The 26,073-nt window shown below is 41.1% G+C and overlaps 1 protein-coding gene across 3 annotated transcripts in view; it reads right to left on the reverse strand.

The window, feature by feature from the left end:
- LOC134530127 (regulator of G-protein signaling 7) overlaps positions 1–26,073 on the reverse strand; it is a 274,032-nt gene that overhangs the window by 76,889 nt on the left and 171,070 nt on the right. For all 3 annotated transcript variants that reach the window (XM_063364739.1, XM_063364740.1, XM_063364741.1), the window contains one exon: positions 429–525. In XM_063364739.1, the coding sequence (XP_063220809.1) occupies positions 429–525 (97 nt within the window). The remainder of the gene's footprint in view (positions 1–428; positions 526–26,073) is intronic.

The following is a 26,073-nucleotide window of genomic DNA, read 5'->3' on the forward strand; positions in this document are numbered from 1 at the left end:
TGCTCGTACCAGGTTTCTTGCTACTTTGTACGAGAAATAGATCTGTCACGATTGGCAACGCTTGTATTCCACCATTTTTGTCATCAACTTATTGACCGCTGGCTCTACCAAACATTGTGTCGCCGTAAACAAAGGTGTTTTGTAAATACACAACTAAACAGTGACAATCAGGCCTAGGCATTTTTTACAATTACGTTCGTTATAGTACTATTGGTATAATATGCTTGCGTTATGTAAATGAGAATCCTACAGATTGGCGCTCCTAACTGCAGGTCACGGAAGGAACAATGCAGGATTCCTGGACACGCGGTTCCAACTCAGAGATATGGCGCCGAGCCAGCAGAACTGCAGGAGTACACAGAGGCGAGGTTCCAAGAGCAACGCAAACCGGGCCGCCCTGCTACCGCTGTCCAGGAACAAGCACTCACCCATGAAGGCGGAAGGAATGGAAGTGAGAAACAGCTTCTGGCTTCGAACTGGAACGCCGGTTTCCGGATCCTGCATCTCCCGTACCAGCCCCTCCATCTGCAACACGCCAGACCGCTTCGCTCAGACACATTCCAGGACGCTTCATCACTTTCCTTTGTGATCTCACTAACACAGTACACAAACAGATGCATGATGTCCGTAAAAATAATATCCCAGTTTCAATGGTATGCATTATAACAGTTTTATATAAACTATTACTAGAGACCGGAAAAATTCACGGATTCATTTCAAGATATGCTAGAATCCAAACAACTGTACATTTATATTGCTTCTGTGATTGGCTTACAGTTTATCTGAAGGACTTTTAGCCAACGGGGAACTTTCAACCAAAGAAGTATCGAATCGCAAGCGTCCCAATTGACAAGTGTCACGAGTCAATAGCCAATGAGCAAGTGGCATTTGCCTGAGTATGTAGAGGGTTGTGGAGTCTATCCTAGAGGTCATCGAAAGCGCGAATTTTTCCAGTCTCTAACTATTACCAACAAATCATACAAACAATGAAAGTAAACTAACCTAGTTTTTCTTACAATGGTTCTATATGTGCACCTTTAGTTACACGGCTCATATCCAACCTCAAGTCCAATTCTTCCCACACTTTGGTTAACAAGTCCGTTGTGTCTCAACTATAGCAAATCATTAGGTAGCGATGGAATGTAGACAGGATCTTTTATAAAGCCCCAAAAATCGCATGGTGTTATGTCAGGTGAACGTGGAGGACAGCGAAAAAAAAAACTCTGTCGTATCGACCATTACGACCAATCCAACGGTCAGGGATTCAACCACTGTCGCACAAAGAGATTCCAATGGGGATAAGCTCTATCCTGTTGCCAAATAAAGTTTACAGGTTCACCCTCCACTAATTAGGCTCAGGAGTCGCCATTTTACGTAGGTGGCGCTGAAAGCGAGAAAACAACAAAGCAGTACTCGCGTATGCGCTCACTAATACTATTTGATTTACTCTAATCATCAATTGTGACCTTGAACCAAAACTCTACAACTTTATAATTTGTACATTATTTTATGGACATACTGTAGATGGAGGTTTTATTTAATGGTTTTATACAGCAGACAAGGTAAACGCTGGCCTAGAATACACACTGCAGATTTGTTAATGTGAAGCTCAGTCGATACAGAATTGAAAATCTGTTAGAACCGTACAAATTGAGTTTGAGAAGTCATACAGTGCCTGAATGTAACTGAATTTAACAGATTCTGCATTAAGTCGCACGGCCTCAAAAAAAGCCTACCTGGACACACATACGATGCGCAGAGATTCAGGAAAAAACAACGCGATTTCAAAAGTACTCGAAATATCCGGGTGGGGTCTGCTTACGAAAAGCATTTGAGAGTTCGCTGAGGGCCGAAAAGTACTTTCGATTTAGAATTAAGTTTTAGAACTGTATTTTTAGAAGAATCAAATTGGCTATAACGCGTGTTTTCAGAGTAATTTTTAGACGTAAAAAACCGGTACAGATTCTTGGAAGCACTTAAGGGACTTGCATTACAACTTTATCTTGATTTCTTCACCATATAAAATAACGGACACCGCTCAAATTTCACAGTTGTCATGTGCACTGGGAGAAGACTGCGCGCCAGTCCAGAGACGACACCGCGCTAGAAGCACCAGCCAGTCCCGCCTCGCTGACGCACATACACCCCTGACGAGGCGGGCTCCCAACTTGTGAGTGAAACTGTCAGCTGCTGTCACTCCACCGACTCGCACGACTGACTGTTGTGTGCATGCAGCTACCCACGAGCAGCCGGCCCGAGAGCTGCCACGCAGACAGGGGCGGTGCTGACTCTGGAAGCCTTCTCTTCACAGACGAGAGAGCCAAACGCCCGATCGTGCATCTTCAGGTTTTTTTTTGTTCATTGTAAAAGGTTAGGTTAGCTACGTTATAAATACTTTAAAACATTGTGGACGGTTGATTTGGTTAGGATAGCTACATTAAAGATACTGTGAAATCATGTAAACGGTTTCCTAGCCCTGGATAGCTACATATTAAAAAGTTATTTGCTAAGCAACCATAAAATGATTTTACAGTATTTTTAATGTAGCTATTCCTACCTAATATAACCAACCATGCACAATGTTTTGAAGCATTTATAATGTAGCTAACCTATCCTAATCGACAGCTAAATTTAATGCCACGCCGGTTTATACAATGTGATAGAACAGGGGGGAAAAAAGCGAGCATGAACTTCGGGGACTCTCGTCTGTGAAATGAAGGCTTCCCTGCTGACTCGGCCGTCGCCCATCCCACCTGGTGCGCGAGGGGGGGGGGGGGGTTTAGTGGCCGGCGGTCCAGCTCCCATCAGTCACCGCGCGCTCCGATCACACAAAGGCGTGCCGGTGATGGATTAGCCCGGCCATCTCTCCCTCTCATTCTCTCTCCATCTACTTCGCTTCTCGCGGAGAGGGGGAAAAAAACTTAATATCTGCACACACCCTCCCACCCCCGCCGCTGATCCCATCTCATCTTTCCAGGGCGTAAACAGCCGCGTAAACAGCCGCAAATGGAGCGAAGACCACTCACCGGAGTCTGTGGACACGGGGCAAGTTAAGGCCCCACACAACATTTTTTTTGCACTCGTTCAAAGATCCCAGTCTAAAAGCCAGAGCACCTCTGAAGTAAAAAAAAAAAAGTTATAAACTGTGTAACATGTAAACTCCAAAAAATTTCCGGCCAATATAGGCCGTTTTGGGTAGGCCTACTTTACTTTTTTTTGTGTTAATGAAACTTAAAGAAAAACAAATCCAAATGTATGGTGCCCAACAAATGTTATAGACGTGAATATTAAAACGTTTGTGATGGAACATTAATTTCGTGCGATCTTTACAGTTCGCTGGTACCCATCCCGATTCACACTGACGAATATTGTTCATGAGGTCAGGTGCAGACGGTACAGTCTTGCCTGTCGGACCTCAAAAGTTCAAGTTTTCGTCAGCTCTGGTGAGACACGACGGCTCCACGCGACTGCACATACGCCGAATGTCAAAATTGGCCACAACGCCGATAGCTCCACAACGCCGAAATACCATAACGCCGAATGTCGAAATTGACCACAACGCCGACAGCTAGAAAACTGCTGTGTACCACAACGCCTAAATAACAACTGAATGCATTTGTGTGTGTTTCTTAAATGTACCTTAACGCCGAAATACCACAATCAAACCTAACCTAACCTAACCTAGCGTAATATAACCTAACCTAACTTAACCTAGCCTATCCTAGCCTAGCCTAGCCTAACCTAACCTAGTCTAGCTTAACCTAACCTTTGTGGCAGTCCTGAAATGACATTTTTCGGCGTTAGTGTATTTCGGCGTTGCGGTAATTCGGCGTTGTGGTACACAGCAGTTTTCTAGCTGTCGGCGTTGTGGTCAATTTGGCATTTCGGCGTTGTGGTATTTCTGCATTGTGGTGCGTCCCCGAACCGACCCAAAGCCATATTCGCAACTGCGACATCAGCTCCGATAAATCATGTATAGATAACCGCCGGGGAGATGAGATGAGAATGGAATATATCACGTGAGAGACGGGGGTGGTTGGGAGGGGGGGGGAGGAGATCGCCGCCGGCTAATGGCGACGTCCGCCACGTTCCCCACGTGACAGTAATGTGGGCTTCGACCCCGCCAGGAAATTAACTCGTATCACCTTGACGGGAGATGAGTGAGCTGACCCACCAACTATGGCAGTCCTTCAACTGGGCTGGGGATATACCATACGTCTATTATCTTTGAAATATTTGTGCAATGGGAGGGCATGACTTGGTGTAGGCTTTTGGACATACGCCATTGCTAAGAACGTTTTCTGTAGAAGAAAACTAAAAAATACCCAAAAGACAAAAACACAAATTAAGCAAAAAATTGCTGTTGTCAACAGGATATAAACACCACATAATATTCTATAACATGAATATGGTCAACAAAAAAAGAAAAACAAAGAAAAATGGACTAAGAGAACGAAATAAAAAAAAACCAAAAATTATGACAGCACAAAAATATTGAACCCCAAAATAAAATCAGCACAACAGTTGAAACGAGACAAAAACACGACAAAACGAAAAGACGAAACAAACACAATAGTTTTCCAAAACAGAAGAGAACGGGTAAAAAAAACAAAAAAAAAACGTGTTTATATCCTGTTGACAACAGCAATTTCTCGCTTAATTTGTGTTTTTGTCTTTTGGGTATTTTTTAGTTTTCTTCTACAGAAAAAGTGCTTAGCAATGGCGTATGTCCAAAAGCCTACATGAAGTCATATCATACGTCTGTTGTTTGTGGGGAAATACGCTTGTTTGTTGGATTTGGACATTCTGTATCAGTGTTAATTTCTGGTTTTCAGAACCGGGAAATCCCGGTTCCGAAAGCACAGGGAATTCCCGGTTCTTCTTATATAGTAAAAGAATCGGTATTTTAAAATGGATTCCCGGTTCTTTCGGTACATTCGGGACTCGACATCGACAGTATAAAAAAATTGCTTTTACTGCGCGCTAAGGTTACTTTCAATCTGTACTCTCCTGTGGCGTGGCCCTTAGCGACAGACAGGGCGAGGGAGTGAGTGATGTGCGCTATTTTATCAGGTTGTCGAGTTAATATTTTGAAATAACAATCATTTTTATTTTCAGTTTGCCATGCAACGATGTCATGTTGTCGTAAGTTAATAATTGTGTGTTTGTGCGTGCGTTAAAACTAATATTTGTTAAAAAAATTTTAAAGTTAAAGATCTAGTGTAAGACTGAGAATAAAGTCATTTGTTTTTGTTCACATTAGTAAATACGTTTTGCAATAACAAATCGTAAAGCAATTTATTGCTTATCTTTTTTTTTAAATTTTGGTCACTAAAACTTGTTTAATCGATCAAACCTTAGCTATTACTACTTTTAATGACCGACTGCTGCACCATTAATAAAAAAAAAAACTAAACTAGTGCAGAAAGTACCATGAATTCTCGGGTACGTTGAAGACTGGTACCGAAATTCCCGGTTCTGAAAATCGGTTCCGGTTCCGAATACCTTAATAATTACCGATTGTGGTCGAGGGAAAGTGTTTTTCGCACTCCACCAGGCCACGATAACGGCGGCATGGCGGCAGTACTTACTATTATCTTTGAAATGTTTGTGCAATGCGGGACTGCATGACTTGATGTAAGCTTTTGGACATACACCATTGCTAAGCACATGTATGTCTGTAGAAGAAAACTAAAAAATACCCACAAAACAAAAACACAAATTAAGCAAAAAATTTCTGTTGTCAACAGTATATAAACACCACATAATATTCCATAACAGGAATATGGTCAACAAACAAAGAAAAATGGACTAACAGAACGAAAAACCTCCACAAATGACAGCAGGGTTCGGTATTTTTGTGCTGTCATCATTAGTGTTTTTTTTTTCATTCTGTTAGTCCATTTTTCATTGTTTTTCTTTGTTTGTTGACCATATTCCTGTTGTGGAGTATTGTGTGGTGTTTATATCCTGACATCAATTTTTTGTTTAATTTGTGTTTTTGTCATTTGTGTTTTTTGTTGTTTTCTTCTACAGACATACATGTGCTTAGCAATGGCGTATGTCCAAAAGCTTACATCAAGGCAGTTCTTACAGCTGAACGAGCTGTAGTCGCGAGAGAGCAGCTACGGAATGATGACGTCAAACTGCCATCACTGTAGGATTTCCCGGGGAGGGACAAGTGAGCAGAATCTGCAACCCGGAGGTTTTGCGCGTGGTGTTAGCCTCACTATACAGTCTCTAGGCCTATGTGCAAGCAATAAGCGGATAGTCAACAAGTTTTTTTTTTTCGAAACATAGGTTTGGCGTAGTTATTACGTTCATCATCTCCCTCATACAGCTACGATTGCTTCCACAGTCAAGTGCATCATAATTTCAGACCACTTCTAGACCAGCCTATCCCCTCGTTCTTCATCGTTGTGTTCGTTGTTTGTTGTCTGTCCGCATTTCCCCTTCTTATTGAAACTGCATCTTCATTGTTAGCCCACTGTGTTCGTTTGTGCTGTTATTTCTTCATGTTTAAATTTCTTCCACGGAATTGTTTTGCTGTCTGATATGTGTTCGTCTGTGCTGTCATCGCTGTGTTGTCCATAATACCTGTTTAGGTTCACTTTTGGTCCCATCTGATCAACATCAGCTGATTTAGTCTTGTTCCCTGTGGCTTTATGTTTTCATTTTTGACGTGATAACGTCTTATAAATCGATGAACGCCGGCTGCACGCACGATAAAGCATGACTCATTGTCACGTTGCGCCTGAGCCGAGCGTGCAAGCGAGAGAGCGCGGAACAAGCGATAGAGAGGCACGATCGGCTTGTGACGCATCTATCTCTCTTCCACTCCATCGGCTGATGCGTTTGAGTAGAAGAGAGACAGCGGCAGCACACAACCTACACGTGAACTGTTTTGTCAACTGTTTATAAAGTGAAGTGAAATGTTTTCTTATGACGTTATCACGTAAAATTATCGTCCGTAAACCGACTTTACAGACAACCCCTTTTTTTTGTATTTTTTAATTTTTTCCATGACAAACAGTGCAAAAATGCAATCGCATATGTAAAAAAAAAACATTGACTCAAATTTCTTCATTGAACGAATCATTTAAAGAACAACCCCCTCCCCCAGTACACTATGTCAAAAGAAATAACAAGCGACCATGTTTTGATATATACATAAATGGAAATATTTTTATGAAATACATAAAGGTTTATTACTTTGTAAACCATGTTTTAGAAGTTTTAGTATACTAATAGTAACGTAGGTGGTACCGCAACACTGTAGGGATATTACACGCCTGCTCTGCTGTTCTCAGCTCGCTGTTCACAGCGTGTGGCCTCAGTATAACGGGAGGATGGGCAAGAGATATACTTAAATCGGCTGAAATAACTGCAATAGCATTCAGAACTGGAGATATATCTTAAAGCCCTTGCCAGGCGTTAAAAAAAAGAGAAACATTTTCTTCCCGACGGCTAAAGGATGTAACCTACAAGTGATATTTCCGTTTCGAAATTTTTGACAGAAGTATCTTGGTTTTCAAAAAAATAGTTAAAAAGAGTTGACAGCTTGTCATCTGCTTTAACAGTGTTACGTGTAGCAGATGAAGGTAAAATGACAACCAGCAGTTTATTCAAGAGCAAAAAACAACAACAAAACATGATTTTACTTTTCTTTATTCCACATCGGGTTGAAGGCAACAGTTACACATCAAACAAAACCACGACAAAATATGTTTTTTTTTTTTACCTTTGCTTCAGAGAAAGAAACTTTTGTTGAGTAGAGGGGAAATAGCTGTAGACCTAGGTAAAATATGTTATCCAACCTGTAAATCAACCCATAATTTTTTAATCACTGGATAAAATTAATTGTAGCACCGCTTCACGGTAAAAGAAAGGGAATGGGGAGGAAATATGGACCACTAATTGGCTTGGCTGAGGTAATAATGACGCATAGTTTCAGGATTCGTTGCAATCCCGCTGCCTGTAGATAGTCCGGTCAAATTAGACCAAAAAATATGGGCGAGGTTACAAAAATTCGCACCCAGCTGAAAATTGGTAGTATTGTTGAAAACACTATTATAAATGAAACTAGCTAAACCCGGCCACGCTTTGCTGTGGCACAGTTTAATATTAATTCATTGTTTAATTTAATATTTTACTGTGCATGGCTGTGGAATGTAATAGAAGAAATAAAAATGTGTTTAGCTTAAATATTTTTATTGTAAAGCTAATGGAAGGACTACATTCCTTGTTTTCCCATTTTTTGCATAAACATATAGATCAGATGGTTTACCGACTCTGGAGCACCCGACATATAACTGTCCATGAGAGAAGCATTCATTTTCTAAATTCAAACCGCACACTTGCAAAGATTGTCCTTGTGCTTTATTGATGGTCATAGCGAACGCAAGGCGTATTGGAAATTGAAGTCGTTTGAACTCGAACGCCATATCTGTCGGAATAAGTGGCATTCGTGGAAGTAATACGTCTTCACCTTTATGAAGTCCAATCAAAATTGTTGCTTCAATAAGATTATCCATTAATTTTTTAACTACTAATCGTGTACCATTACATAATTTAGGCTGACAGATATTTCGAAGCAATATAATTGGCACACCAATTTTCAAATTCAAAATATGTGGTGGTAATATGGAACATCGAGTGAATTGAGAAATTCCGTTGGAAAGTTCACTGCTTCATTTTGGTGCACTACTGAATCAATAGATTTGTATGTCATTGTTTCACCTTCGATTCTGTTTATAATACTATTGTTCATATCGTGTACGTCAACATTTTTAGCCGCTAGAATGGCTCTTTCGCTCAACCATGCATGATTTTTGAATTTTGTTTCGATGTTTTGGAATACCTTGTCTACTAATTCCTCTTTTGAATCTACGATGTTGCATAAATCAGATGATAAGCTGATTTTTCCTGTTTCTGGATTTGTAGGTACAGTGCCATTACCAACTTCAATTAATTGTCTTGAAAATATGACTGCTGTTGGATCGTTCTGAAGTTTAACTCGCATATTCGTGGTTAAATGCATTTTTTTACTGTGCTCCAAAAATTTGAATATTTTTTAATTTAAACGTATTTTTATCAATAGAGTCGAAAGAATATACTTTCAAATTAAATAAAGGTTTTTATTCTTTCTTGAAATATATATATATATATATATACATATTTGTGTAAATTATAGTCGAGTAGCCTGATGTGCTTGAACTTCGACAATATGGTACAACATCGTCGAGCGAGGTCACAACTAAGTTGGGTGACCATGATATTTAGTTATAGAAACTTTTTTTTCCGACTTTTCCGGTGGATTTTCCCAAACTTTTATTTCATATAAACACTCTTCTGTTAAGATGCAATGTTCTGTAAAAATTTCAATCCAAACCATCGTATACTTTCCGAGTTTTGCGGCCAAATACATACGGAAGCTAAATTTTTATATATATAGATGTGAAAAGTCCTCATCGATCCGACACCTGGGAAAAAAAATTACTCGCGGTCAAAAGTCACAAGAACGGGGTTTTCGCAATTTTCAGCAAAATGGTAAGTTTTATCATAAAATTAGCCCAGACAAAAATTGTAGATCAAATAATTTTCTATAAAAATTGTCAAAATACTCATTTTTCCTAAGAGCCACCGTTTTTTTTTTTTTTTTAGATATAACGATTAAAAAGTTGAAGAGTTGTAATCGTCATAATATTATTACGATTTACCGGGTTCGTAAAGGATAGCCCAATTAAAGATTGTATTACACTACACAAATTTATTGATGGCCACTACTTATGTCACTTACAATTAATCTTCTAAAATGGCAAATAATTAATTACACTTAAAGAAAGGTTTATTACTCAGTCACTCGTTCCACACACCTCGCTGGGCCGCACCTCCGGCGCAACTCTCGCCGCAGCACCCCTCGTGGTCCTCCGTCGCAGGACTCAGTCGCCGCACTCCGCCACCGCCGTCGCACTTCCCCTTCGCCGAGATCCCACTCGACGCCTCGCTCGGAACTCCGCCGCGCCCGCGACACTATCGCCCGGAACTGAACTATTTGCCCTGGAACCTTCGTCCAGGGACTTCGCCGCTCTATCGCCCGGAAACTCCGCCGCGGGAAAACTCACCGACTCCACTGAACTCCTGCCCTGGAACCTTCGTCCAAGGACTTCGCCACTCTGCCGTACCCGCGGCACTATCGCCCCGGAAACTCCGCCGCGGTAAAGCTCCCGCCTGAACTCTCTCTGAACTCCACCCGGAGGCCGGCGTCCCGGGCATATATATCGGCCCAGGCGCCTTCTCGAATCCACCAGCGCGGCTTAGGCCAGTCGCGTCATTCCGCGCCGACCCGACGGCAGAAATCTCTCGCAACACGTGTCGGCGGCTCGCGTAACTCCGCAGCTGTCAGGTTTCGGATGTAAAACTAACAGCGTCGCGCGGGGAGCTGAGGAATGGAGGAAGGGGAAGCGGCGACCCAGATGCGCGCGGAACGTCTCATGTTGCGGCGACCACATGATGTCAGCCAGCTGTGCACCTGCACGTGTCGCGGCCTTGCTAACGTTCGTAACAATATGTATAAGTACAACACGTATATACATCACTGAAGCTGCAATACAAGTAAAAATATCGTTCTATCGGTCAGTGTAACTTACACATATAAAATATTATAAATTCGAGAATTTGGGGTAAAAAGAAACACAGCCTCTCATTTAATACGCCAGTGTAGCCTTGAGCAACATCTGTCTCCCATTCAATTGTCTGCGTGACTAGGGTCACAGCAGGGAAGTGCGGGCTCGTGTTGTTCGCAGGGTGAGAGGGGGGCCAGCAGGGGAGGGGGGAGGGTAATGGAAGGGAGAAGGGGCAAGCCAGAAAAGTACCGAGGAGAAGGTGGAAATTAAAACGGGGGCGGGCGGAGGCTGGAAAACAGTAGCGATTGGATAGCGGCTGTAGCCCCGCGGGTATTATTTCGCCCACAATCCCGAGGGGCGACCGTATATTTACCCCTCCCCCCCATACTCCCCCTCCAGTTCTCTCAGCCTAGCGATCTCTCCTCTGCCGCACCCATCTTGCTGATTGCCAGAGAGAACTTCTTCGTTTGCCCTCCTCGAAGGATGCAGGGCGGAGGGGGGAGGACCCCAGCTGCAGTGACTGCTAACAGGCTGCAGAGAGAGAGAGAGAGAGAGAGAGAGAGAGAGAGAGAGAGAGAGAGAGAGAGAGAGAGAGAGAGAGAGAGTGTGGATGAGAATGGCTCAAGGCAAAGCCACAGTACAATTAGCGATGCAGCAACATTGTCTGAGGAAACACTTTCACACGGAAAGTAATTTTGCAAATTCCAGCATCACCACTATACACACACACACACACACACACACACACACACATATATATATTTATTTATATATATATATTTCGACTTGCATAGTTCTCGGCTCATTTATACTCAGATAAACATTTTTTTTTCCTTTTCAGGTGCACCCACAACCAGGACTCCAGTGCGACAGCTATCAAGTATAGTGATTAAGAATGTAAAAAGAAAACCTTTCGGCGTGGCTTATGGTTGTAGGTAGACTTCTGTACCTTCTTTAGATACATGTAGAACCTTCTGCAAACTTTATGCACTGGCGAAGCATCCTGGAACATTTTTAAAGCTTCCAGAACATTCCAAAAACATTCTGTAAAATTCTGTAAAATGTTATAAACTTTATGTACAAGGCATCTAATATGTGTTCTCGAATATTCTAAAAGTTTCAATCAAACACTTTCGCAATTTCCATGCAGCCGAAATGTTGTGAATGGTTTCTTTTCAAATCATCCAGAATTTTTGTAGAAATTCTATAATACTCTCAAAGAGAAAAACATTGGCCCGACACAGGTGCTGTGCTACTAGTGAAAACATTCGTGAAAATAATAATATAGCGATCTACTCCCTAAGCTAAGCATTTAGAACACTTACTCGCCCCTTGTGCTAAGTGCTGCAGCAATAAGAAAAGTTTCAAACAAAAGAGTTAAAGATAAAATTGAACATTTACAACATATTTAAACGGGATCAATTTTGTTTCCACTAACGTTTTAGGTAACTTTATAATTTTTGCAATAACGGATTAAATATTTCTCGAATTGTTCAAAAAGAGCGTACAACATTTAAGAAACTTGTTCGGATGATTATTTCACTCAAAATGTTTTACGATAAAGTTTCAGGGAAAAGCGACTCAATTTCTTGTTAGTTACAGCGAAGAACTTATTATCTTTACAACGTTTATAAATTAAGCGAAAGCCAAAAAAAAAATAGTGAAGTTTTTTTTTAAATTAATTATGACTGAGATGTGAACAATGTTCCGCATTTGAAAAATTAACTCACTCAGTTCTGCATTCGAGATTGATAAGGAAATGAGTTTTCAAGACCATCGAGCATGGAGTTAGCACCCCAACATGGAAGAAGGGGTGGGAGTTTATGGTGAGGGGTGGGAAAACTGGGCACCCGAGGCACTGAGAGATCGTTTCCCGTGTTATGCGGAATTTTGTTTTTTACTTGTTCCAGTCAAGGCATTTTATTTATACTTTTATTAAGGTCAGATTGAAATTACTCTTATTCAGAGTCAAATACTAGTTATATTTACTTGATTCACTTTTTTTTAGTTTATCCTGCTATGATATTATATGCTAAACATTGATGTTATAAAAACCAGACGTAGGATACGAAGTATATCTCTAACAAAAAAATACTTCATTACAGCATATACATATGACGGTACTAACCCACCTAAAAAATACTCGGGCATCTACATGCAAAGACAACTGCTTTCTTTCTTGGCTGTTCCTATGTTTTAAAATGAATACACCATGAGTAATTACTATATTTAGTTAAAATAAATAGTAACTGATAGATACCCGGATATTACGCGGATTATTTTAATTCCACGGGAGATTGAAAACATTGATACCGAAAAATTTCTGCAATGAATGTGTCATAATCATTTCGATATTCCCACTCAAAAGAAGGGGATGTTATACCTGTACAATAATAAATCAACCAATAAGTATGCATATGCAGGAGTAGCATAAACACAAAACTGTGAATTGAGGTCTGACACCAGATGAACCCGCGAAATTTCCGTGTCTCTTGTGATTGTTGATTTTCAAATCATCTGACCTCCAACAGAACTATTCGTTTGCACCTGGAATTTTGATCCTGCCTAAACAGTTTTCGGTTTCCACACATCGTCGATGCGGCTAGATAGCGGTTTCGAAACAGAAAGTGTCACTTTTTTGACGTGACGTCTAATAAATAGATGAACGCCGGCTGCACGCACGAAAGTGTCCCGTTACGCATATTGTTCCGTTACGATGTGTCCCGTTACGCTCATTGTTCCGTTACGCTGTGTCCCGTTACGCACATTGTTCCATTACGCTATCGGCGAGTGCAGTACAATTGACTAAAAAATTATGGTGATTCATATAATTGATGATAGATATTTGATTACAGTTTATTTATATGAAAACTTGTTCATAATTACATTTAAACTTTATAGCTAAACGCCAGTTTTTAAAATTAATTACAAGTCATCTACACGTGAACAGTTTCGTCGACTGTTTATAAAGTGAAGTGAAAAGTTAATGTAGTTTTCATTACTTATTACAACAACAATTTCTGCAATAAAGGTCAATTATTCATGCATTTTAAAAATCTGATTACTAGTATAATTTCAAGTATTTATTATTTTATTATTAAAACAAAAATGATTAAATTTTATTCATAAAAGTATGCAATCATTTCATCAATGTTTAGTTATGACGTTGTCACGTTAAACTATCGTCCGTAAACCGACTTTACAGACAACCAATTTTTTCTTTTTACAATTGAAGCTTCAGTGTTGTTGTTATTTTGCTTTGGAAAAAAATACACAAGCTACCTGGTGTATTCCGGTTTCAACCACGAACGCGGAATCTGCATCATTGTCGCTCCCTCGAGGCTGTCAGACTAATTAAGCTCTCCTGTTGTGTCGGCGCCCGTCGTCGCACTGACTACTGACATCCAGGACCCACCCTCCCCCCACCCCCCTCAGCTCCACTGACTACTTGGCTGTCGAGGGCAACCTCTTTCTTTGTTGTTCCGTAGCCACGAGTCACCGGCGTTTCGCGTCTCCTACCCGGACACACATACGGTGCGCAGAGCTTCAGGAAAAACAACCCGATTTCAAAACATCTCAAGATATCTGAGTGAGGTCTGCTTACGAAAAGCATTTAAGATTTCCCTGAGGGTCGAAAAGTACTTTTGATTTTGGATTAAGTTTTTAAACCGTATTTTTAGAAGAGTTAAAATGGCTAAAACGCATGTTTTCAGAGTAATTTTTAGGCGTAAAACAATCGTTACAGATTCTTGAAAGCACTTAAGGGACTTGCAATACACCTTTATCTTCATTTCTCGGCCATATAATGTTACGGTTACCGCTCAAATTCCACAGTTATCATGTGACGACGAGAAGACTGCGCGCCAGTTCACACCCTTGCTCTTAGAGTCCATACCGCGATAGAAGCACCAGCGAGCGTCGCACTTATCATCCTGACTCACTAACACACATACACCCCCGACGAGGCGGGCCGCTTAAGCGCCCCATACACTAGCGGGCATGCTTGGCGCATGGCCGCTACCACACACTGCACGAGCATGCTCGTCTCTTTCTCTATAAAGACAGTCGGTTGTACTTGCACAATGGCTGCAAGCAGTATTGCACTTTTTGGAAGGATTATTTTGTTTGGAGTTTTCCATTTTTCGCAGTTCACGACGAAAGCTTGCTCGTAAATTGTAATTTTTTTTTTCTTCACAAAGTCGACGTCGGCGTCTGGAAACATTTCTCTGGCTTTTTTCACTAGCTGTTCGTAGCACTCTTGTCTGATATGCCTATTGACATGTTCCTTACTCCTTATAACCCACACTGGTCGAAGAGTGCGATATAAATTTATGAACTCCTCCCCAAAAAAAAAACTTTATTGTCATTTAAAAGACATGATGATGCGACAGCAGACAGCACACTCGCTGTGGGCTCGAGGTGAGCATGTTGGGACCTGCCACACACTGGCGGATATGCTCGGTCCGGGGCCCGGCTCGGAGCATGCTCGGTCTGACAAGAGGCCGGACCAGCCAATATGCTCGGCGAGCATATCCGCTCCGCTAGTGTATGGGGCGCTTAGAGGTCGTGTTCCCCGCCGAGCGGCATGACATCAGTAGATACCTGAAAAATTCGCGGATTTATTTCGTGATAGGCTAGAATTCAAAAACGTTTGCCTTTTTACTGCATCAGTGATTGGGCCACAGTTTATCTGAAGTAATCTGGACCAATGAAAAATCTTTAACAAAATAAGTATCGAATCACGAGCATCCCAAACAGGTGTCACGAGCCAGCAGCCAGTGAGCAAATGTAATTTTCCCGCGTGCATAGAGGATCATGGAGTATATTATACAGGTCATTGATATCGCGAATTTTTCCGGTCTCTAGACATCAGTTGCCGTGCCACGTCTTCCCACGTGTCGCTGACACACACACATACACAGCATTTGTAACCCAAGCTGAAGAATTGGGACGTATGACCACGACATTTAGTTCCAAGTACTGCGAGGTACTGAAGAGACGCTCCAGTGTTACCGAGGATAAGTAGCTGGTGCTTCTAGCGTGGTGTCTCCTCTGGACTGGGCCGCAGTCTTCTCGTCGTGCACAGGAGCGGTGACCGTAACATTACACGGCTAAGAAATGAAGATAAAGGTGTAATGCAAGTCCCTTAAGTGCTTTCAAGAATCTGAACCGGTTGTCCTGTGCCTAAAAATTAGTCTGTAAACACGCCTTTTACCCATTTTAGATCTTCTAAAAAATACAATTTTAAAACTCAATCGTGGAACAAAACTACTTAGGACGCCCTCAACAAATTCTTAAATGCTTTTCGTAAACAGAGCCCACTCGGATATCTTGAGTAGTATCCACATCGCGTGGTTTTTTTTATTTTCCTGGAGCTCTGCGCACCGTGTGTGTTCCCGGGTAGGCGGGGCCCTTAAGGGGCCCGCCTCGTCAGGGGTGTACGTGTGTTAGTGAGGCGGGATGATAAGTGCGACGCTCGATGGTGCTTCTAGCGCGGTGTCGCCTCTAAGCGCAAGGCTCTGAACTGGCGCGCATTCGTCTCGTCGTCACAGGATAACTGTGAAATTTGAGTGGTGACCGTAACATTATATTGCGGAGAAATGAAGATAAAAGTGTAATGCAAGTCCCTTAATTGCTTTCAAGAATCTGTACCGGTTGTTTTACATCTAAAATTTACTCCGAAAACATGCGTTTTAGCCATTTTAACTATTATAAAAATACAGTTTAAGAACTTAATCCGAAATCAAAAGTACTTTTCGGCCCTCAGAGAACTCTTAAATGATTTTCATAAGCAGACCGCTACCGGATATCTTGAGTAGTTTTGAAATCGCGTTGTTTTTCCTGAAGCTCTGCGCACCGTGTGTGTGCCCGGGTGGGCAAGACTGTTGTTCATATTTAGGTTTGTTTACGAAGGCTCCATGGTTACGTTTAGTGCATGGTCCGGCTGGCGAGGGGATTTGTTGCCGCCGCAACTTCACCACGACCCTCCCGGCCTCTTGTCAGTCGGCGGAGGGGTGATTAGGTTAGGTTAGCTACATTACAAATACTTTAAGACATTGTGGACGGTTGATTTGGTTAGGATAGCTACATTAAAGATACTGTGAAATCATGTAAACGGTTTCCTAGCCCTGGATAGCTACATATTAAAAAGTTATTTGCTAATCAACCGTAAAATGATTTTACAGTATTTTTTAATGTAGCTATACTTACCTAATATAACCAACCATCCACAATGTTTTAAAGTATTTATAATGTAGCTAACCTATCTTAATCGACCGCAAAATTTAATGCCACACCGGTTCATACAATGAGATAGAACCCCGGGGAGAGGGGGGGGGGAAGCGAGCATGAACTTGGGGGAACTTGTGGTGTGGCTCTCTCGTCTGTGAAATGAAGTCTTCCCGACGAAGTGGCAGTAAAACTGCTCCGGAGGTCCGGTGGAGAAGAGAGGAGGACATGGGCGTCACGTGATGGAGACACGCGTCGCTTCCACTCCTGGTCGCCAGAGCGCGCCTAACGAGATCTCTCTGTTTGCTCTCTCTTCCATCCCCACCACCCACCACCGGGGCCCTCAGAGCGAGGGAGGGGGGTAATGCATTTAGCTTCTTCTTCTTTTTAAAACTGCCTTGGAGATTCCGCGAGACAGACAAGTAACCAACACTGAACTGTTAATCTTTAAAAGCGGTCCTGGAAGCAAAAATTCCACGCTGGTAAAAACACCGCCAGCTATATATAGGGAACGGAAAAATTCGCGGATTCAATAACCTCCAGGATGAACTCCATAGTTCTACGTACGCTCGGTCAAATGTCACCCACTCATTGGCTGCTGTCTTGTGAGACGTCCCAACGTAGCAGCCTGTGATTCGTATAAAGCTTTGGTTGGGTGTTTCTCATTGGCCCAGAGTCATCCAGGTGAGTTGTGAGCCAATAGCAGAGGCAGAACTGAGGTATAACTATTTATATTTTAGCCTATCGCGAAATGAATTCGCGATTTTTTTCGGTCTCTATCTATATATCATTACGATGTTATTCCAGCTTTAATAAATTCCTTAAATTTTCGTGATAATGTTCATCTTTGTTAATGTACTTGTAATTTTTTATATGCTTCTTTAGATGCGCTTCAGGAATTTTTTTTTTTAAGTTTTCCTTTTTAAAAATATTGCCCAATTAATGTGAGTAGAGAAGAAAAATGTTTTTAAAATTTGTAGGCACCATCAAAAGCGTATAAACCAATGAAGCATCTATACGAATAACAGAAATTGAAAACAAAATAGTTTGTTTATTAGATAACCACTTGTATTACTTGTTTATAACTAAAGGTAATCATGTGCGAGTCAAGAGCGTTGTAAAAAAAATAATCGAAGGCCGCACGATTAAGAAGCTAGAGTATTATTGAAATCTCTGTACGAAAAAATACAATTTTTATACTCTGTCACCGATTTTATAATATGATGCGTCATCGTATCGTCTATGGCAATATGGTTGCTAGGTTTTCTGTTGTTCTCTAGGTCAGTGCCAATTTTTTTGGTAAATTTCAAAGAAATACTACCTATTGAAACTGTCACCATTTTGAGACTTTCGGAATATCTTTGTATAGTTTTTCGGTTCATGGTCCATAGACCCCAAAACCACAGTCAACTCAAAAATTTATATACATATATGAATTATTCCATCAGTATCATTTGAGTTATTTTAATGGTTTCAAAAAACAATCCCTATTTTTTTTTTACATTTTAGAATAAATACACAGCACGCATTCTATGCTAAACTGTTTTCAATTAAATGTGTGTGTATGGCCTTTGTAGTTTATTTCTTTATTTTAGGATATCTTTCGTAAATAAGTAAAAAAAAAAAATATTCTTCCCCTTAAATCTATAAACTTGGGATTTTCAGAGTTTTGGAAAAAACGAATTTATTTATCTATTTATTTATGGTATCTTGAAGTAAAGTGTATTTACGTCAAGGTCTATATACAGTTGTTTGTTAACAATTGTACAACACAAGGTTTCGTGCTTTTTATTCATGTTGAGATTGAAATACAAATTGTCCTCCAAGGTTCAGAAAACCATCCAATAAAAACTTATTGAACTGATGAAACCACATACCTAATTCACAGGCCGAAATACAAAATTAAAGACGCAAAATAATTACGGAAACTATATCTGTAAGATGTTTCTGAATTCCATGATAAACTACAATATATATTTTTTTTAAATAATACCTCGCGTGTGAAGTAGGTCATGAAAGAGTACAGACCACCTAATACAGCCATGTGTGCGTAGTTAGGCTCCCCCCCCCTTCACAAATTACGCAAATTATATATTTTATAAATAGGATCGTTTGATTATCATTTGATCATATTATGTTAGCATTCAATCCAATAAATTTAATTGGATACAGCTTGTCCAAAATTAGTGCAAAAGTAGCACAACTAACCCCCCCCCCCCACGTTTTAAGATGAAAAACGTTAATATTGGATAGGATACAGTGTCATTTGATCAAGTTATATCAATCAAAAGTAGGTACAATTTGATCAGTCATGGTTTCATAAATATATACGTAGATTAAAAAAAATATATATACCTAAATGCGAAGATAGCACCCCCTCCCCAACAAAAAAATCTCAATATTACACATGTTAATATGGGGTATGGAAGTGTGTCATTTGATATGGTTTCATAAATATATATCGAATTTTAAAAAAAATGCAAATGCGGAGTTACAGAGCCAGGAGAGGGAGCGTGGGCGGAGAGTTGCGGCTCGGAGTGTACGAGCCAGGCTCGTGGATTTATTGCCCCGGGCGAGCCTGGCTCTGTGACCGCGGCGTACCCGGCGCTCACAAAGCTCCTTTCGGGGACAACAGATGAAATATTCACGACGGCAGCCCGTGGACAAGACCAGCAGCGAACTGATTCCCCCCTCCTCCCTTAACCCCTGCGGGCAACCAGTGATCCCGAGTGCAAACAGCTTGCTGCAACCCCGCGATTATAATATCGCAGCGATGTAGTATCGATTAGCTCGACTCCAGCGCTGCGGAGCGCTGCACACACGAGGCGACGACGACGTAAGCTATGTATCCGAATACACAAGGGTTGAGTCCACATCCCTTAGCAAATACAGCCACAAATGCAACCCCAAACTAATGGATGGATAGTTTCCGAAGGCTTTTACTGCTAACACCACCTGTTGACAGTTTGTCGCACTAATGTTCACGCAGCCATTTTGATTCATGATATATACCTACGAATATTCAGCAAAACGTAAATAACAACACATCTAAAATATTTAATATAGCGTGACTGTTATGAATGTCAGCGATTGAAATAAATTTTTTGTTATGAATCTAAATATACTAAAAATACTTATAATGAGAATTAAATACCTCTGAAAGTTTCAGTTAGCTTCTCGGTAATTCTTATTAATAGAGACTGGAAAAATTCGCTCTTTCAATGGCCTCTAGGATAGACTCCACAACCCTCTACATACTCAGGCAAATGCCACTTGCTCATTGGCTATTGACTCGTGACACTTGCCAACTGGGACGCTTGCGATTCGATACTTTTTTTGGTTGAAGGTTTCCCATTGGCTAAAAGTCCTTCAGATAAACTGTAAGCCAATCACAGAAGCAATATAAATGTACAGTTGTTTGGATTCTAGCATATCGTGAAATGAATCCGCGAATTTTTCCAGTCTCTACTTATTAAGGTTTTTTATTTGTCTCTATTTGAGTTATCACGTTTGCTTGTAACGTTTTAAACAAATATTATGCCAAAAAGCTAAAGTAATAGTACGTATAGACAAACAAAATTAAACACGATTCCGAAGCTAATGGATGCAGGGACGCATCAGTATATGCGAGTGTCGCATCACTAGGAACCTCGGATGCAGGTGCATCCTTAGTGAGGATTCGGAAACAACGCCAAATTCGCCGCTCCACTACGATGCCTTTTTAGTGCTAGTATTCGGATGCAGCTAACTGAGATTACATCTTAGGACATTTTTTGCATTGTGATTGTGATTATGTATAAACAGAAAAGTAATGCAACAAATTAAAAAAATGCTAGCACTTTGTGTTTTTTTGACATTGTTCTACAAACAATTTTATTTTCAAAGTTTACCAACAATGATAGGATATAGATTTTTGAGATAGCACCATCAAAAAGTATAATCATGAAAATGTAGCTCAAGGTGAACGATTAACTTAAGTTAATATTAAACACCAACGAACACAACATAACTACCGATTGGTCTGGAACGTAGTGCGAATGGCTATTGACTAAATTTAATCAACTGATTTTCATGTTAGTCGCGAATAACTATAGGTAGGTACTATCGATTTAGTCGATAATTTTTTATCCGTTGGTGCCCATCACTAGTTTCAACCTTGGACAAGTGTAAGCGTAAACTGAAAGTTGTATTCTGGGCATGAGGTCAAAAGAACAGTCGAATTCTGGCGATTATTAGCCATGAGCGTTTGTTTAGAATAAGTACCACAATAGTCACAATTTCTTGATAAAACTATTAAATTTAAAGTGAGAATTTCAAGCGGAACATTTAGACATAAGCTAATATTGAAACATCGAACTCGAACTGAATTGATTCACGGACGTACTAAGTGTTAAGCCAGAATTACAATAACCCGTCACGTCCGTCCGTCAGCCGTCCGTCCGTCACCCATCCGTCCGTCACTCATCCGTCCGACCGTCAGCCATCCGTCCGTAACCCGTCCGTCCGTTACCCGTCCGTCCGTCAGCCGTCCGTCACTCATCCGTCCGACCGTCAGCCATCCGTCCGTAATCCGTCCGTCCGTCACCCATCCGTCCGACCGTCAGCCATCCGTCCGTAACCCGTCCGTCCGTAACCCGTCCGTCCGTCAGCCGTCCGTCCGTCAGCCATCCGTCCGTAACCCGTCCGAACGTCAACCATCCGATGGTCACCCATCCGTCGAGCAATTATCAACGGTCCGCTAGTCCGTTATAATATTTCTCCATTTCAATGCTGATAACTGTTGAGAAAACTAATAAAATATGTGAAATAATTCTCTTGTGTAATTATATTAGTTAAACATTCATATAAACTTAGCACTTAAATCTAATTAAATTCAATTTTTTTCCACTTTCGTATTAATTTTCACATTTCCAGAGTTATCATGCGTAATTAATAAATACACTCCTGTGACTCAGACCATTTATATTAAAAAAAACTTTTAAAGCCGCCGCCAAACAATTAAACTTTAATATCTTCTAATATAATAATATTTTAAAAGCAAACACCTAGCTGACATCTAGAGGTTATAATTCCACCCGTCCGTCCATCCGTCCGTCGGAAGTATGAAGTTACCAAGCTTTTGACTGTCGGGAGGTTGAACAATTTTTCAGGCCGTCTTATTGGGTGCAGGTCACGTGACAGACGAAGAAGCTGGTGTCCACGACTGGCCAGGCGCGTGCGCTATGACGTCACGTGTCTGCGCAGTCCGGGCCCCCGGAGGCTAGTGTGGAGTCAGGGCGAGGTTACAACTAACAAGGGCAGGGTCCGAGACGGGCATCACCGATGTGTAGAGACCGGAAAAATTCGCAAATTCATTTCACGATATGCTAGAATCCAAACAACTGTACATTTATATTGCTTCTGTGATTGGCTTACAGTTTATCTGAAGGACTTTTAGCCAATGGGAAACCTTCAACCAAAACAGTATCGAATCGCAAGTGTCCCAATTGACAAGTGTCACGAGTCAATAGCCAATGAGCAAGTGGCATTGGCCTTAGTATGTAGAGGGTTGTGGAGTCTATCCTAGAGGTAATCGAAAGCGCGAATCTTTCCAGTCTCTACAGGTAGGTAGGTGCCCCTTTCAACGTCCTGAAATATCTCGCATGAGAGGGCCCTAGAAAGCGAGAAAAATCTCTTTAAGGATTTCAAAGTAAAGTTTGACAGAATTTTTTTAACTTTTTGTAAAGTAAAAAAATTATTAATGACAAAATTTTAAGTAATATCGACAAAAACTAGAGACAGGAAAAATTCGCGGGTTCAATGAACTTCAGGATAAGACTCCAATATCCTCTACACACTCGGGCAAATGTAACTATACATTGGCTGCTGGCTTGTGAGTCGTCTCGACTGAGTGGCCTGTGATTCGACACTTCTATGAGTGAGGGACTGTAATTGGCCCTCAGTCCTCCAGATTAACAGTGAACCAATGGCAAAAGCCGCACTAAGGTATAATTATTTGCATTTTAGCATAACACGAAATGAACCCGGGAATTTTTCAGGTCTCTAACAATAACGCATAAATACTTTTTTTAATTTCCAGGGAGCTCAATACAATTATTTCAGAAAGCTCTTTACATAATTGACTATATCATACCTGCTAATTTCAGTTTCTATAGTTATTGTAGAAGCAATCAAGTGGTTACTCATTACTAGAGACCGGAAAAATTCGCGGATTCATTTCGTGATAGGCTGAAATTCAAACATGTGTATAATTCTGCTGGTTCTGCTATTGGCTCGCGGTTTAACTGGAGCTCTCTGGGCCAATGAGAGACTATCGACCAAAGAAGCGTCGAATCACAAGCTACCCAGTGGAGACGACTCACAATTTAGTACCCAATGAACACGCGTGTTTACTTGAGAAGTGCAGAGGATAATGGAGGCTATCCTAGAGGTCATTGAATCCGCGAATTTTTCCGGTCCCTACTCATTACTAGAGACTGGAAAAATTCGCGCTTTCGATGACCTCTAGGATAGACTCCACGGCCCTCTACATACTCAGGCAAATGCCACTTGCTCATTGGCTATTGACTCGTGACACTTGTCAACTGGGACGCTTGCGATTCGATACTATTTTGGTTGAATGTTTCCGATTGGCTAAAAGTCCTTCAGATAAACTGTAAGACAACCACAGACGCAATATAAATGTAGAGTTGTTTGGATTCTAGCATATCGTGAAATGAATCCGCGAATTTTTCCGGTCTCTACTCATTACCGTACAAAATATTCACGTTTAAAAAACGAATAATATCAAATAATAATTTGTATGTTTATTATACTAATTTATTATTAAATTCAGATGTTTAATTACGTCGAAAACATTTCAACTGTATTTGATGATGAGTATTAACGCTCTCTATGAACTTAATGCAAGCTTTTGGACATACAGCATTGCTAAGCTCATGTATGCCTGTAGAAAAAAACTAAAAAAAAAAAAAACCTAAAAAAGAAAAACACAAATTAAGCAAAAAAATTGTTGCTGTGAACAGGATATAAACACCACATAATATTCCATAACAGGAATATGGTCAACAAACAAAGAAAAACAAAGAAAAATGGACTAACCAAACGAAAAAAAACCTCTACAGACATACATGTGCTTAGCAACGGCGTATGTCCAAAAGCTTACATCAAGTCATGCACTCCCATTGCACAAATCTTTCAAAGAAAGCTCGCTATGAACTCGGAAGGCAGCTAGCACGCCGGGCTGTCGGAGTTGCCGCGCGCGCCGACGGAGCGCCACCGGTTGCACGGCTCGGGGGCTGACGAGGACTCCCCCAGGGCAGAGGGCGGTAATGAAGACGAGACGACGAGGAGATTAATGGAAAAGTTAGCGACGCCGAAGAAACAACCTCGCGAGCGACACCGTGGGCGTCGGCGAGAAGCACCCTCCCTGGAGGAGGGAGGGAGGGAGGGAGGGAGGGAGGGAGGGAGGGAGGGAGGTCGCCAAACAATGCACTCCAGCCCGTTTAATTAATTACCGCCCGTGTCCCGGCGACCACGCCGCCTCGCGTCTGCCCCCTCCCCCCCCAGCGGCGCGGAGTCCTCGCCTGCGTCTTTCCTTCCGGCACGGACTGTACAAGCATGGCCGACAACCAGCCAGCCTCGTCAGGGGTGTATGTGTAGAGACTGGAAAAATTCGCGATTTCGATGACCTCTAGGATAGACTCCACAATCCCCTACACACTCGGGCAAATGCAAACTGCTCATTGGCTATTGACTCGTGACACCCGTCCACTGGGACGCTTGCGATTCGATACTTTTTTGGTTGAAGGTTTTTTATTGGCTCAAAGTCCTTCAGATAAATTGTGAGTCAATCACAGAAGAAACATAAATATACAGTTGTTTGGATTCTAGCATATAATGAAATGAACCCGCGAATTTTTCCGGTCTCTAGCCATTACCGCGGCACCGATCTGAGGTACCGCGTGACACGTTCTGGTGCGTAGAGGCAGCAGGTGGCAACTCGAACAGCTCGACATGCACCTAAGTAGTGTTTCAAATCGACCTGATAGATAGCGCTACTGTAGCTAGCAAGTTACTTGGTAAACTCATAGAGAACGTTAACACTTATAAATAAATAAACTTGACCTGTTCATGATGTAATTAAATGTATGAATTTAATGATAACAATAAATTATTATTTAATATTATTGGTTTTTAAATGTGCTTCTTTTACGGTAATGTTTTATCACTTGATAGCTCCTATAATAACTAAAGAAAATAAAACTTGCAGGTATAATATAGTCCATTATGTAAAGAAGAAAAAAACTGTTTCAGCTTTCTGAAACTGCATCGAGCATCATGACAATAAATAAAAGTATTGAGGTGTTTATTATTACTCTAGTATGGGAGATCGATCATCTCGTATAGTAGAGTACAGACTGATATTTTTTTTTGCTCGAGCCTCCACTCGAATTAAAAAAAAGTCGACAATCGATTTTTTCCATACATTGTATCGTCTCGCACTTTCAATTACGTTACTTCATTTGTAGATTCATAGATGGCAGTGTAGTCGGTGGTTGCATGCGGGCACAGAAAAAGAAATTTGAGTTTCTAGTCTTTCCGATATATGGTCGTAGCGTAGATGTACCATTATGTGCTGCGATAAAAACACACTTTGATGTACATCAGTTATGAGGGAATAGGGACTTAATATTATTTCATGAAGTGTTACCTATAACTCGCCGACAGCGAGGTCATAGAGACATAGGTTCACATAGACACCTGCAGGAGAAGGCGTCTCCTTGGCTTACCGGAGGCAGCGCATGGAAAGTAAATAACACAGCTTTAGATCTTAGCCGTTTATTTGTTTCATTACCTTTCATCCTAGAAAAAAGAGATATTTATTTTGACACGACAACGTCTAATAAATCTATGAACGCCAGCTGCACGCACGAAAAAGTGTCCCGTAACGCTCATTGTCCCGTAACGCTCATTGACCCGTTACGCTCATTGTACGCTTGCGCCGCATCTATCTCTCTTCCACTCGATTGGAACAACCATCGATTTGACTTTTTCGAGGCACATTCAACTTGAAACACTCCCATTCGTTTTCTACTTTTCCTATCATCGTCCTATCCTTAACAGAATAACACAGATTAGAAGAAGTTAAATAGCAAACATGAATAAAAGTTATAGTTAAATAATCTCTTCGTTAAAGTAATAAACATATTTGAATTAA

The sequence above is a fragment of the Bacillus rossius genome, chromosome 3 (genome assembly GCF_032445375.1).
Source record: "Bacillus rossius redtenbacheri isolate Brsri chromosome 3, Brsri_v3, whole genome shotgun sequence".
NCBI classification, from domain to species: Eukaryota; Metazoa; Arthropoda; class Insecta; order Phasmatodea; family Bacillidae; genus Bacillus; species Bacillus rossius.